The sequence below is a fragment of the Gadus morhua genome, chromosome 9 (genome assembly GCF_902167405.1).
Source record: "Gadus morhua chromosome 9, gadMor3.0, whole genome shotgun sequence".
Taxonomy (NCBI): Eukaryota; Metazoa; Chordata; class Actinopteri; order Gadiformes; family Gadidae; genus Gadus; species Gadus morhua.
The window spans coordinates 6,822,677-6,838,539 of record NC_044056.1 but is presented as its reverse complement, the minus strand read 5'-3'; the positions used below and the strand labels follow the sequence as shown (position 1 = coordinate 6,838,539).

The window sequence follows — 15,863 nt, the reverse complement described above, 5'->3', positions numbered from 1 at the left end:
CTAATGTCTTTTTTGGATTTACATTTAAATCGCTGCTACTCTCATTGTATGTTTAGATATATTTTTCGGGGGATATTTCTTTTATGAAGGTTTACTTATTTTAATCAGTTGTATTCCAAGTTGTAATATTTTTTACTCCTATTTCAATTATTTTCATCTCTGTGCATCCTCACTGCCGTCCTGCTGCGTCACCATGACTCCCTGTCCGCCTCATCCTGCATCATCACTGTTCCCCGCCCTGGAGGAAGGGCCCCTGGGGGCCCTCCCGGGGGGGGGCACCCACCTGCGGAGCATGAGCTTGGGGTTCTTGCTGTGGACGTAGCTCTCCATCAGGTCCAGCAGCAGGGACCTCATGATGTCCGTGTAGTACTCCAGCTTGCCGTGCAGCGCCACCGTCAGCAGCGACGCAAAGTACACCTTAGCACGCGCGTTGAACTCCGGACGACCCTCCAGTGTGTGGATGAACTACACACACACACACACACACACACACACACACACACACACACACACACACACACACACACACACACACACACACACACACACACACACACACATTACTGAATATGCCGTCTGGTGTAATAACGATGATGCTGATAGTGGCGGTTTAACATTCTGCTCCCCACTGTTGAGCCCGTATCGCCGCTCTCTGTAGCGTTCCACGCTTCCCTGATTGGACGCCACTGCGGCGGCTCCCATACCCTTTCTGCAATCTGCACCGCGCTGTGAAATGTACTCAGTCTAAGAGCAGTGCCCGCCGCCTCGTGCTAAGCGTCTAAACGGTGCGTGCTACTGTGTGTTGCCGTCTGCAAACAATGTCGCTATCTCCTCCCATTGGGCGGAACGCTACGACTGCAGTTATCTGTGCTTTTTTTAAAAGGCGTTATTTTATCCTCTGCCTTCGGCAGACCTTTCCGGCTGGGTCCCTTGGACCCGTAGCTATCGTATTAACTTCCCTCCTGACATTTGGGGAATCACATCATTCCGCGCCGGCAGTGGTTATATCAAAAGTATAGTCCTGTAGTTTCATTCATTGCTTTTCGGTAAGGTCAGAAACATTCAAATCCTGGACCAGCAGTGACGCTATTAAAATATATTCTACAAAACATCGTATTTTCTGCCTTTCAACCATGAAATATTCATCGTATGTATATTTTTCAAATAACTTTATATTTACATCAACGAAACTGAAGGAAATTATGTGTGTGTGGGAGTTAGAGTTACAGAACAGCAGGCTGTTTATAACCTCTTTCACCCAGACATCTCACAATACCCTCAGATCCCGGCCCCAAACACCTCATCACTCGGTATGGGTTTATCTAACGTCTGTGCCCTTAAAGGGGTTGTAGGTAGAATTAAGAGTCATCATTTGAATGTAATCTGTGTGAAATGCCCAAGCCATCTGTCAGCTATTAGTGAGTGAAATGTGCTTTGGGAATATCCGTTTTGAGTTGGAGTTGTTTACTTCTCTCCTGCGCGCTCTCTCTCTCTCTTTCTCTCTCTCGCCCTCTCTCTCTCTCTCTCTCTCTCTCTCTCTCTCTCTCTCTGTCTCTCTCTCTCTCTCTCTCTCGCCCTCTCTCTCTCTCTCTCTCTCTCTCTCTCTCTCTCTCTCTCTCTCTCTCTCTCTCTCTCTCTCTCTCTCTCTCTCTCTCTCTCTCTCTCTCTCTCTCTCTCTCTCTCTCTCTCTCTCTCTCTCTCTCTGTCTGTCCCTCTCCCCCTCTCTCTCTCTCCCCCTCCCCCTCCCTCCCCCTCTCCCTCTTCCTCTGCCCCCCCCCCCCCCCCCTTACGGTGATGAGGAAGGTCTTGGAGTTGAGCAGGTTGGAGAACTGGTTGAGGGCCTGGGTGACGGTGGCGCGACGCGCCTCGGGGATGTCCAGCTTGCCCGTGATCATGACGTCGTTGGCGCCGTCCTTGGAGGGCAGGAAGAACACGCGGTCCGTGTACGTCTTGTAGTCCAGGAAGGGCATGCGGCCCTCGCTGACGTCGTTGGTGTGGTCCTCCATCTCGATCATCAGGTCTGGGTGGCAGGGGGGAGGGGGGCGGGGCCATAAAGAGTCACATGTCATTTGTATTCACACGCCATTTGGTCGGATGCGTTGGTTCTTTTGTATTTGAGTGTTGAGTGCTTTTGTATTTGATAAATATCAAATATATATTTATAGTTATATATATTTATATTATATATTATACTGTTTAGTCATATCTGCCATGGGCTTTCTATACTAAGTGACTCACAGTAAATATAGATACATGTCAACAATGAGCAAGTAAGGCTTAGACATGTCACCCAACGATACGGACATAAGACCAAAATTGAGGATCGGACCTATAACCTTTTGGCTCGGAGCCAAACACCATAAACACTACACTGTCCTGTTTCTGCTTCTACCAACACATCGCGCGCACATTCCTAGCATTGGGAGGGGGGCCCTAGTGGAAACCTAACCCCTGACCCCGGCAGCGTTAAGAGCCACGGTGCCTCCAGGCCTGATTCCACTTTGTACCCCGTCACCTGTGACGTCTCTTGCTCCTAAAATCCTCCATGAAGTTAGTAGCGTTGCCGTGAGGACGTAGCCTCATAGACTGCACCGTGGTGCGATGTATCAAACGACTCTGGCGAAGTGATGGAGCGCTTCATTATAATCATATCATCGTTTCATTGCCGTTCAGCGTCATGAATCCTTTCAGCGCGGCCACAGCTGCGGACGTCGCCACGCGTCTCAGAGCGCGAGAGAACGTGCAGCAACCCTCAGTAGTCGCCGGTGGCTCCGGTTTACAGCGTAGCGGAGAAGTGTTTAAAAGCCATTACATTCGACATGGGTCCACCAGTGCTCATTGCACGCTGATGGTGCAATGTAATTGCCTATTGCATGCCACAGACGCAACCTTTTGCATAAAGTTAACCAAAGTTCAACTTTTGTCCCAGCCTCCTTATAAGCGTTCACACGTTGGTGGCCCCATCTAGCCCGGTGGGGGCCCACTGATACCGGGAGACATTAAAGGGGCAATAAAGCATCGCAAAACCCGAAACCGCACTAGATTAATTTGCATTACATGGCTGAACACATTGCATATATCAACTGAATTAAAGGGGTCGTTGGCGGGTCCTTTGAGTGCCGCCGGGCGCGTTCTCCCGACTGTACCTGTGAACTCCTTCTTGCAGCGGTCCCTCACACTCTCCTCCAGGTTCTCCAGCTGGTGTTTGACCTTCTCGTACTCCCGCTCCGCCTGCTCGCTCTTCCTCCTGCGGAGATCCACCACAGTCACGGTCGCACCGCACCGAACACGTCGCGACAAACGCACACACACAACGGATACAGGACCGACTGCTGCTGGTGGCACAAGCGGGTCTCCCTTCTAGATTCACCATATGGGGACTTTAGGGGGGATTCCAGTGATTTCAAACCAACACACAGCCTCAGAATGGGGTTGAACTAAACGCAGCGGTTCAGTTTAGCTTCAAGTAAGAACACATGTCATCACTGTGAGTCTATGATGATGAAACCGTGGGCTCCGTGTACAAAACGCGACATTGACTACAACCGACCCCCAAGGCATCTGCATGCCACAGCGTGCGCTGAACTATGAACCGCAATATCCACCGTCCTGGCAAACAGTTCTTAATGGGGGTCAGGTGGCGTTCGTCCATCCTGAAAGGGTGTGAGTGTTTTCACCCGAGGACAGCTTGGCAAACGAGTAATGATGGCGACCGGGGCGAGTCATCGGCTAATGTCTGAAGAATGAAACGGTTGCCCTCCAACGGCGGTGTTAATTGCGAGGGTTGCGAAGGTTAAGTAAGAAAAATGCAACTCTGCAGAGTAGCTGGCGGGTAGGGACAGGACAGTCGTGCCCTTTTCATTTGTACACAGTGCAACATTGGGATCAAAGTGATGCTGGCCGTGTTCCTCAAGACTGCAGAGTGGCCAAATAACACACTTAGACAGGTCTCAGGCTGTGTGGGCGGGACAGGCGTTTCAAACCAAAGGGCTTCTTCCGCTGCCTCATCTTGAGTTTTAACTGGTTTGTCAGCTCCATTTTCTACGGCGGACACGCACACAAGTCCGGTCCCAACTGCAACCCTAATCTGGGATCCAGCCGTCGTACTGTGTTAAGGCAGTTTAACTTTTGGTGGGAGGGAGGCACAGAGGCCATACCGGGATCAAACACCCGCAATGTGACGAGTGTAGCCTTGTTTGCTCTTTTGTTGTTTTTTTGTGAATTTGGGATTTTAATAAGTGTATTTTCTAAAGTGATAAGTCTGCACTGTTTTGATTCGAAACCTTTACAAACACTTTATTCCAGTTTACTACTGCTGGCTGAGAATGTGTTTGCCAGGTACTGAACAACATCCTGCCTACAGCAACCCGATGGATCACAGCAAACATTGAGCGAAAGAAAGTCAAATGCCCCGTTCTCCCAGATCCTAGCGTGGGAATGCGGATATCAATCTAAAGTCTGACCTATGAGGCTACTTCAGCATCCCAAACCTGAGGAAATGGCACATTACTACCATGGCAATGGCGCCGTCCATAACACAATTCTACCAACAGAACGGCAGTAACCATTACGCTGTCTTAAGCTAAGTGCTGCACTGGGTGCATCTGGAGCGCCGTGAAACGGTAGCACTGACGAGAGCTCCGGGTCAAACCTAATCACGCTGAATCTTTACACGACTACTACTGTTATTGCGACTAGTGCTGAGCTACCTGGATTTCTCTCTCGGGACACATTTCGGCGTTCACCGTTGACCCGGTGTCCGCCCACATGAGACTCATAGAGCCGAATCAGAGGCAGAAACACGATAAAAACACTGGTGTCACGGGCACAGCCCCCTCCCTCCACAGCAGGGAGGTCACAAAGGGAGGGGGGGGGGGGGGGGGGGGTCCTTGCCTGTAGCAGAAGATGGAGACGCCGATGATGAGTAGCATGGGCACGATCACGGCGGAGATGATGATGGGGAGCGGCACCTCGTACTTCCTCTCGTACTGCACCGAGCCCACCACCCACTCCCCCTTTCCAAACATGATCTGCAAGGCAAGACAAGAGAGAGAGGGGCGGGGGCATGAGATGGGAACACAATGAGTCTGCCCAAGTCCGCTAACATGCCGCCATGTAGTTATTAGCAGTCAGTCGTTAAGAGGACACGGTTATCCACGCCTGGATCCCTGCGTCTAAATAGGACGAACAATTTAACAATGCGTTTCATCGTTATGCATTGTATCCTTTGTTTTAACACTTTACGATCAGGGTAACATTAAATATGCATTAATGAACAGTGGTTAAATCAGTGATAAGCATTAACCAGCGGTTAGTTAACGGTTTGATGCATATTTTTTGACTGACGTCTAATTGACTCAGCATGTTTACTAAGGGTGTTCATGTTAGCTAAGGTAGTGGTGCTCATGGTAACCAAGGTATTCAATTACACATTATTTATAATACCGCACTAACCCTTCCCTCAATGCTAATGCTTTATTAAAATGCTCGTTACTGCATTAACTTATTTAATTAAATAAATCTGTAAAGCGGTAGAGTAAGTTTGTCAACAACAAAACTACTTTAACTCTGTGTTGATTTAGCAGACGCTTGTATCCAAGGCATAGAGTGAATTATTTGAGATAATTGTCATTAAGCAGCAAGTAAGGTTAGGCATTTTGCATTGGGTGTCGTTCGACCCAGAATCCTAACCGCCTACGCTGTCTTATCTCCTCTATTGAGGAGTTTGTTTCTTTGAGAAGGAAGAGGAGGAGCCCTTGAAGAGGGCAGCAGGTGGAAAACACAGAAGTAGTGCGGAACTTCTCCAGCCCGAGGCAGAGGAACATTTTTAGAAGAGGCCTCATGATAAGGACACGTCAATTAAACACAGGCCACAACTACACCCGACTAATAAATGAGCCTTGATGGGTCGGGCTCTGTGTTCTCCAGAGGTGAGCTACCGAAGAACGGATGATGCCAGGAGAACGTCTTCTTTTCGACCTCTACACAGACAGACACCCACACGCATACAGAAACTGTGATTTCAGTCATACAAATCAAACAATAGCCGGAGGACAGACATTGTATCCAACAGAGATGTCTCCAGGCTGCAATTAAATATAATTACTGGGCTTCAGCGCCGTGACTCGTGGAAAAACGCAGGCTCTCAAGATGTACAAAAGACACACCCACAGATATATTGTAGAGATTAAAAATGCATCTTCTGTAATGACATCTGGCGTGTGATTAGATCTGCGTGTGTGTATGTGTGTGTGAGAGAGAGAGAGAGAGAGAGAGAGAGAGAGAGAGAGAGAGAGAGAGAGAGAGAGAGAGAGAGAGAGAGGAAAGGGAGAGTGATTGAGTGTGTCTCTCTGTGTGTGTTTGTGTGTGTATGTGTCAGAGTGTAAGTAAGTTAGAGAGACAGAGAGAGTGTATATGTCTCTCTGTGTGTGTGTGTGTGTGTGTGGACAGACACGTGTGTGTGCTGCACACATTTGCGTATCCTCACATATATGCAAGTTTGTTACATGTGTGTGTGTGTGTGTGTGTGTGTGTGTGTGCGTGTGTGTGTGTGTGTGTGTGGATACGTGCATGTGGGTGTGGTTTCTCCTAAATGTGCTCTTTTGTTGTGTGTCGTTGTGTGTGCGCCCGTGTTAATACGTGCGTGTGTGTGTGTACTCTCATAAATGTGCTAGTTTGCTGTGTGTGTGTTCTAAGAGACGAGTGTGTGTGTGTGTGTGTTTGTGTGTGTGCGTGCGTGTCAGCGTGTGCGTGCTCACCAGCAGGTCCAGGGGCTCAGACCTGGTGTCCCTCCGGTGGCGCTTGGAGCGGGCCCGGGGCTGCGTGGAGGGGGGGTCTAGGAACAGCTTGTCGTCCTGGAGGGTGTTGACCAGACAGGGGACGTCGCCCAGGTACGCCTGGGCCTCCTTGGAGGTCATGGCCTTGGAGAAGCCTTGACCCTGGGGGGGGGGGGGGGATATGTGACCCCGTTCTCTATGGGGTCCGGTGGCGGTTGTGATGCTAACGCTGTAGCGCCATACAGGTGGCGATATTTTGTTTCGTAGGATAAGTCTGGGATTCTCGCCTCTGATTGGTTAGAAGGGCTCTCCTCCGATTGGTTATGGTTTTGTTTGCGGGAGTTGAGGGTTCAACTCTCAACTCCCGCAAACAGCTAGGACTAATAAACATGCGATCTGAAGGAGAGCCCTTCTGACCAATCAGAGGCGAGAGAAAAAATAATATTGCATGCGGGTGATATAAGACATGCTATAGTGCTATGGCTATGCCCCCCGAAGGAAAGTGTGATTTGTAGGTCATTATACACACACAATATATAAGTACACACTTCTATAACAGACTGAAACTCATTTGTTTGTGCCTCAAAGTTGATTGTGTTGGTCACACACTTTATATTCCCTTGTATATAATGACTGACAAGCTCAGCATTAGGCAGTATTTAGACGGATTAGAAGTACATGAACCCGATCAAGACGGAGTACAGCAACCGCTTCAGCTGCCAAATTTCACGTTTTTAATACTAATTAGTTTCGGCCATTGCAAAAGCCTCATTACCCCAAAGAGATTATTCCTTTTAATAAATACAATCCAATATAGTTTCAGCACCTTTTCTAAGTGATTTCTAAATTAAATAGATTTCCCCTACCCCCCCTCCAACCCTGACCACCACCTTCACACATGAAAATCCAATGTTCAAACAGCGTCTAATGGTTCGGGCTTAGCAAAGAACTCATTGAAATTCTGCAGCACGATTTGTATTATTATTCCGTCGCAGTAGGAAACACATGGATGGCCCGACGCAAATGTAATCTCGGAGGCTTCGCATCAAACCAGTTCCTAAAGCTATCACGCTCGTGCAATATGGACCTAAAGACTTGCGTAACACTGAGCTCGCTCCCCCCCCCCCCATTAAACTACACCCCCTGGGAAAGCCATACCGAAACCTCAAAGATTTCGGTGGGCTGAGAAGGAAGCCAGAGACAAAAGCTAACTGGTTCGGAATTGGATGACTATCAGGGCCCTGGTCTATCTTTAACCGGGTAGTCAAGGGAAACAATTTGAAAGTGGCATAACAGTTTTCGTGGCTGGATCGCCGAAGCGAGATTTGGCAAATTAGTGTATTCCTGGAGTAAATTACTGTAATTGGTGCTGCAGGAAATCTAGTGGGATTCGCTGGGAAATTAAATATTAAAAATAAATGTGTTTAGTGACTCCTGGAAGAGTATTTGGAATGATGAGAGTCATAATAGATAGTAAATGATAGATGCCGGTAATCATGAACCTAGTGAAAACGTGTGGCTGCCAAACGAAGATTTACATGTGAAGCTCGCGAAACAACGAGAACAAGTCGACAACTACTATTCAGTTACATGTTTCTACTGCATACATACATGCGATCTGAATTGGCGCACATCTCATTGCACTCACTTAATGTGATTTTGGACTTAACAGTGGCATAGACCAACGGTCGCCATCGAACCTCGATCCCTTACGAACAGACACCAAAACAAGAAGAACAACGCCATGATTGGCTGCGGCGGCCGCCATGAAGCCCCTCCACACTCACGGTGACGATGATGATGCTGGCCTCGGTGATGACTTTATTGGGCAGTTCGTTGAAGGTGGGGTCGGGGTGGTAGTCGAAGGACTTCAGCTCCTTCTCGAAGTTGTCCAGCTGGACGTAGACCTTCAGCTGCTGGCCCTCGTAGGAGCAGTTCACCGTGGGCGACAGGAATTCGATCACCGTGTCGTTCTTCTTGTGGGACTTCTGGTATCCGATAGTACAGCACACACACACACACGGGCACAAACACACACACACACACACACACACACACACACACACACACACAGAAGGCACGCAAACACACACACAAACGCACAGATACAGGCACACACACAGGCACACACAAACAAAGAGAAGACAACGTCAAAATGAAGACATGTCAGTCGTAGATATTTTAAGCAGTTCCCGTTATTTTCGTTAGGAACAATATTTTTGGCTTGCTTTGGATCCACCTTGCGAAATACAGTGCTGTTTTGTGCAGAGCGGCAAAGTGCTTCACAATAATACACATCAAGAATAGGCAGACAGTGACGGTAAATGGTCCAGACGGTAAGAATGATTTCACAGTAACACATCGGGAAAACATGAATATCACATGAGCATGCAGAGATTGCAAATAAGTGAAAGTTGAAAATGAGTATATGGCAAATATGCTGGCTCATTGCTCAAGAAGACCAAGCCTGTGATAAAAGAGAATTAAGAAAATGATTGCTCCATAAAAAGGTCCCATGTTTGATCGTGTTTTCAACAGTCCTTCTCTTCCATATTCCACAATATACCATATTCCACAATATACCACGTTACCATATTCCACAATATAATTATTATTGAAGTATCAAAGAGTGTATCTACGTAGAACAGAAACTCCATTATTTAATGATTTGGCAGCGGGGGCAAATCAATCCAATGACTTCGGCAGGGCTAACTTATGTCTTTACATCTGCGGCATCCACTTACCTGATGAAAGGAAAATGTGGTTTCCGAGTGCATCAGCTAATCAGGTCGTTACAACGTACATCTTGGTGAACATTAAAAGTAATTGCCGAGTACACTTGGCAGACAAACTACACTCGAGGGCCGCTGTGAGTCAACTCATCTGACACACTTAACGGTCGCTCCCTACTGCAAGATAAAAGACATGAAGTACCTACGTCTAATTAATCACAGACGGACGGACGGACGGACGGACGGACGGACGGACGGCCAGCGAGACCGAGGGAGGGACGGAGAGACGGACAAAGAGAGGTTGGTGCGGATGGACAAAGAGAAAATGAGCCTAGGGCTGATAAACCTAGCCCTGCTTTTTCCGTCCTCCGACCGCTACTCGTTTGAGCTCAAAGCTTGAGGAAGTGCAGAGATTTGGAGACTCTGTGGCGTTCCTGTCAGGCTAGAGGACGCCGGGCGCAGGGCAGAGCAGAGGGGAGTTCAGGGGGAACCCAAAGCCCTGCTCACGCTACCCCCCGCAACCGTGACGCCTGTATTAACCCCCTCCAAATGAGGTGAATACAAACCCGGGCTCCTAGGGACACACCGGAGGGTCCTAGCACGGGGTTGGAGAGTTTTTAAGTTACGTTCCCCGACAGAACGAAGCACAGTTGATGAAGATGGAGGGGTGTGTTTGTGTGTTTTGTGTGTGTGTGTGTGTGTGTGTGTGTGGATTGGTGTTTAGGGGAAACAGTGCTGGAGCTATCTCCAATCGGACAGGTTTAGGGGACTTGTGGTCTTGAAAGCAAGATGCAGGAAGAAGTCATTCTGGTTTATAGACTGATCGGTGGCACTGAGGAAGGAAGGTGTGTGTGTGTGTGTGTGTGTGTGTGTGTGTGTGTGTGTGTGTGTGTGTGTGTGTGTGTGTGTGTGTGTGTGTGTGTGTGTGTGTGTGTGTGTTTGGGGGGGGGGGGTTCACGCCTGTGTGGCTCAGGGCTCAGACTAATCTCTGGGGTGGTCGGAGGGGCCTAGTAAGGTGTGGGGGAGATTCCCAGATTGCAGCGCTCTGGCATTTTTTCAAAAGTAAATCGACAATTTACTTTTCTTTTTTTTTTATAAATTGATGGCCGGCAGGGAGGATTGTCACACAGTTACAGGACTAAAATAAATCGACAAAGACGGCTGATAACAGGGGGGCAGGGGGTGGGTTTTTAGTTGAAAATATTGACACACAGCGTGAGGGGCCAGTCGGAAAACGAACCTGGAAAGCGATGGGTTCGGCGAGGAGGTCTTCCCTGAGGCATTTCACCTTCATGACCGCTGTCTGGATGATGTCGAAGCCGGACCCCGACACGGCGATGTTCCTGCCCCCGCTGTCAAAGCACAAAGAGGAAGCACAATACCATCCGTTTAGCCGTACTATTATATTTATACCCGTATTTATTACTCAACTCCTGCTAGTACTGATAATCATCACATCAGACACACCTCATTAGGGTTAAACCGAAAGTGTTCAATTTATTTTTCGATGTTCTATTCATGAGGACTGATCGTTCATAACCGGTTTTGTTTTTTTAATGCAGAGAAATTACAGATAACAATTGAATCATCATTTGAAACCAATCTTCCACCGATAGCTCCGGCTTCTGAAATATGTGGCGTTCTACTGCCGCTAATAACCAATGATGTGATTTATTGTCTAAATACAAACAGTTATTCATATTGCTGAGTTGCCCCTTTTCTTAACAATTCAATTTCACACAAATACGATTTCAGTATTCTTTGATGTCACCCTCGTTGAATGGCTTTCTCTCCATTCTCTAACTCTGGCTCAATTATAGGCACTCAACTCTGTGCTGAATCCCAACTCGGAGGAGGCTCTGGTGAAAACAAAGAAAACAGCCAGCCTTTGTGAGCATACCTTCCATTTACCTCAGTCCCCATTAAACCACAAATCACATCCACTCATAAGCCGACCGCCGGATGGGAACACAAACACAAACCAACCCAGCCGCTGACATCAGGAAAACAATCGCTAACGATGAAATAAAACGACCCTGAATCCAAATCTAATCAAACACGTTGCAGTCCACCATAGCGGAGCAAGATAACAAACTGACCATTTGAAGCTGTCCCTGGGGTGGACGTCCACCTGGATGGGGTTCTCCAGGTACTGGAAGGCGTTGTCTATGACGGTGGTGGTTCTCTTGCCGTACTTCAGGCTGATGTGGAGTTGATCTGAGGGGACCTTGTCGTCCCGGTACTCTCCGGTCCTGCATGCGATCTCCGGCCCGAATTTCTCCCTGCCGGGACGGGGGGGGGGGGAACAGAAGTCATGGTTTCAGGAACATGGTTTCAGTGGCAGGTATTGCCTTGTTGCGGTAGTGGTGGAGGAGGGGGTGGAGGAGGGGGGGCAGGTGGAGGAGGGAGTGGAGTTGCAGCACGGTCGTTTGCTGGTCAGTGGGGCAGACGTTTGACAGCTTGTTAAATCCGGGGGGCTTTGCTGTATCGGAGGCTCATTATTTTTCCTTCATTATTAGTTACCCTGGCCTACAATACCAACCACCGGCGCACCCCTCCTCTGCCCTATGAGTCTGGTGACTGCCAGTAGTTACACAGGAAAGGGGGATGGCGGGGGGGTGGGGAGGGGAGGGAAATAGCTGTTCTTACACCGCAGATAAGGTCACTTCCATTTTCATTCCAAATTTTTCAATTTGCGGCTTCAAAGTCGGGATACTGTAGAATTTGCATGAGGTACAATGTCTGAATAACAAATAGGAGCTATCAAGTGGAGTGGCTGAATGGAAACAGCGTTTGCCTTCAGCATGAATGACAATTACCGAAGCGGTCAGTGTAAATCTCCGGCCCGTGTGTCCGGGTGCATTCCGTTTCAATCATGTGCATCGATTGAAACTAATTTAATTAAAGTGGGTCACAGGAAACCCACACCATTAGAACTTTTTAGTTTTCGGGTTCTCTATTTTCTGGGAGTAAAAGTCACGAGGGCAGCTGGGGGCCAGCAGTGACTCAGTGCCCGCTCGCCCCGCCGCCGTATGCGGGAGAAACGACGTGAGCATAATTCATATTTTTCAGGTCATCGGTCAAAGCCGCATCCGTCCTGAGTCTCATTATTCCAGCAGAGGTGAAACCGAGTGTTAAAACAGCCTGCACTGTTTTGGCAGTTCAGACACGCACACACACGCATGCACACAGATATATACACACATATACTAGCACAACCGCACACAGGAAGCAAGCACACACACACACACACACATACACACACACACACACACACACAGGGGATAGATAGACTCACGGTTCAGTCAAGACTGGTTAAGGTGGGAGAGACATAAATAAAAACATGAAACGTGAATTAAGGAAAGGGGCTGCTTACACGACACACTCCACCGTGCCCACAGTGATGTGGACGTCAGCTTGGCTGCCCGTGTCTAGGGCCATGCCTTTGATGGTGATGAGGGTGCCTCCTGCCTTGGGACCCCTGCTGGGATTGAATTCCTGGGGAATAGGGTCCTGGGGGACGGGGGGAGGGGGAACACGATTAGCGCACACTCACACTGCAGGATCATTGCGGGTTAACATAAACACGAACATAAACATACACACACGCGCGCTCACACACAGCACACACACGCAGACACTCACGTTGCAGAATAATTCAAAATAATTGGACGATTATACGACAATTCAAACAATGCTAACGGGTCACTTACGACTTACTCAACACACACACACACACACACACACACACACACACACACACACACACACACACACACACACACACACACACACACACACACACACACACACACACACACACACACACACACACACACAGACAGAGCCCATTCCCCCCCACCCCACCCACCCCTATCACTAACACTTGCATGCATGGAGGCACTCGAGCACACGCAGGCCACGCGGTCCCTGACACCAGCCTCCATTTGCTGAGCAAACACTAAGGCGGAGAACTGGCGGGCAGGGGGGCAAACGAGGGGGTGGGGGGTGGGGGGGTTTATGAAGAGAGAGCCTGTTTAACGGCCTCACCACGCCACAGCAGCCTGAGATGTAAATCGCCTAGCGCCGCATCGGGAACCATGTGTATTCATGTCTCTATGCATCTCGACATCTCCTCCCCATTGTAATATGCATCCGCATGCACAGTCCCCCCAACACCGCTGATTTACCAGCGCATCGGGGGTACTGCGTTAGTGGAAGCAGCACTTAAAAGTGTTTTACCATAAAATACACACTCGCCATCTCTCTCTCCCTCTCTCGATCTATCTCCCTCTCTCTCTCTCTCTCCTGCTCTCCTGCCCTCTCTCTCTCTCTCTCTCTCTCTCTCTCTCTCTCTCTCTCTCTCTCTCTCTCTCTCTCTCTCTCTCTCTCTCTCTCTCTCTCTCTCTCTCTCTCTCTCTCTCTCTCTCTCCTGCCCTCTCTCTCTCTCTCTCTCTCTCTCTCTCTCTCTCTCTCTCTCTCTCTCTCTCTCTCTCTCTCTCTCTCTCTCTCTCTATCACTGGGGAAATGGAAAATATAATGGCCAATCCGCTGCAGGCTTCCGGGCCGGTCCACTCTCACCTGGCTAGCGGCGGAGGTGTTAGCTGAACTGAGGAATTGCCTTGTTTCTGTGTGTGTCTGTTTGTGTGTATGTGTGTATACTCCATACACGTTATTTATTTTTGTTCACATGTGCAGACCTTTAGCAGCATGTCTGATTAAACATACACCGACCTGTCTGTGACTGTGTGGGCGTGCGTGTGTGTGCGCGTGCGACTGTGTGTGTGTGTGTGTGTGTGTGTGTGTGTGTGTGTGTGTGTGTGTGTGTGTGTGTGCGTGTGTGTGCGCGTGCGACTGTGTGTGTGTGTGTGTGTGTGTGTGTGTGTGTGTGTGTGTGTGTGTGTGCGTGTGACTGTGTGACTGTGTGTGTGTGTGTGTGTGTGTGTGTGTGTGTGTGTGTGTGTGTGTGTGTGTGTGTGTGTGCGCGCGTGTGACTGTGTGTGTGTGTGTGTGTGTGTGTGTGTGTGTGTGAGTGTGTGTGTGTGTGTGTGTGTGTGTGCGCGTGTGTGTGCGCGTGCGACTGTGTGTGTGTGTGTGTGTGTGTGTGTGTGTGTGTGTGTGTGTGTGCGCGTGTGACTGTGTGTGTGTGTGTGTGTGTGTGTGTGTGTGTGTGTGTGTGTGTGTGTGTGTGTGTGACTGTGTGTGTGTGTGTGTGTGTGTGTGTGTGTGTGTGTGTGTGTGTGTGTGTGTGTGTGTTCTTACCCTGTATGTGAATTCAAGGGTTGAGGTTCCTCTCTTCCCACCCTCCACCTCCACCTCCACCGGACCCGAGGATGTCTTCTCGGGGTCTAAGCGGCCGATCTCACAAACCACGCTGGTCGCACACACACGATCACAAACAGTCAAACACACACACAAACACACGCACAAAGAGAAGAAGAAGAATGTATTAGACCAGAGTAAGGCTCAACAATCAGAGGCCAATCATACTGGAAGGAAAAGCGCACCTTCTGTTCTATCTTTCCGTCTAAAAAAGAAATGACGAGCCCTCGTTGAAGAGAATCTCATGGACAATCGAGAACATAGGACAGGATGACAGAGGACCGCTTCACACATGGAACTCACGAGGTTTCCTTTCAGAGGACGCACTACATCTTCATGAGAAACGTCCACCGTTCAGCTCTGAATGACACTGACTGTGTGTGCGTTTGTGTGTGTTGTGTGTGCATGTGTGGGAGTTTTTGTGTGTGAATGTGTGTGTGTGTGTGTGTGTGTGTGTGTGTGTGTGTGTGTGTGTGTGTGTGTGTGTGTGTGTGTGTGTGTGCTTGTGTTGGTATGTGTGCACGTGTGTGTGAGTGTGTGTGTGTGTGAGTGTGTGTGTGATGACCTAATTAAAAATGCTTCCACTCTACAGGCTCCTTAAAGCCCAAGGAAGAAGAAACACCATTAGGCTGATCACCTACACTGAAAGGCCGGTTTAAAAATACGTTTTGATATCGGCTGTCCGCGCAGCGGGCGACTAATTACTACAGATGAGGAGGGAGAAACTGACACGCACACACACACACACACCCCCAGACACAAACAGACACACACACACAAACAGACACGCAGCCACCCTGCGTCTCCTGCCGGCGTGTGTCCCCCGGTGTCCGGCTGTGCGTTCTGATTACCTGGTGGAGACCGAGTACTTGTCCGGCTGGTGGATGCAGGGCACGCCTGCCACGCTGATCCTCTTGATGTCCGCCTGCTGGATGCCCAGGTTGGAGCCCAGGATGGTGACAGAGATCCCCCCAAGCATCGGGCCATAGCGGGGGATGATCTGGGAGGGTGGAGGAGGAGGAGGAGGAGGAGG

At 49.1% G+C, this 15,863-nt stretch overlaps 1 protein-coding gene across 3 annotated transcripts in view; it reads right to left on the bottom strand.

Annotated features, from left to right (window-relative positions):
• Window positions 1-15,863, bottom strand: part of plxnb2b (plexin b2b) — a 139,118-nt gene that overhangs the window by 15,881 nt on the left and 107,374 nt on the right. For all 3 annotated transcript variants that reach the window (XM_030366268.1, XM_030366269.1, XM_030366267.1), the window contains 11 exons: window positions 15,682-15,830; window positions 14,771-14,882; window positions 12,885-13,021; window positions 11,608-11,790; window positions 10,749-10,860; window positions 8,564-8,764; window positions 6,759-6,938; window positions 4,894-5,030; window positions 3,147-3,247; window positions 1,791-2,020; window positions 284-465 (listed from right to left, as the gene is read on the bottom strand). In XM_030366268.1, the coding sequence (XP_030222128.1) occupies window positions 284-465; window positions 1,791-2,020; window positions 3,147-3,247; window positions 4,894-5,030; window positions 6,759-6,938; window positions 8,564-8,764; window positions 10,749-10,860; window positions 11,608-11,790; window positions 12,885-13,021; window positions 14,771-14,882; window positions 15,682-15,830 (1,724 nt within the window). The remainder of the gene's footprint in view (window positions 1-283; window positions 466-1,790; window positions 2,021-3,146; window positions 3,248-4,893; window positions 5,031-6,758; window positions 6,939-8,563; window positions 8,765-10,748; window positions 10,861-11,607; window positions 11,791-12,884; window positions 13,022-14,770; window positions 14,883-15,681; window positions 15,831-15,863) is intronic.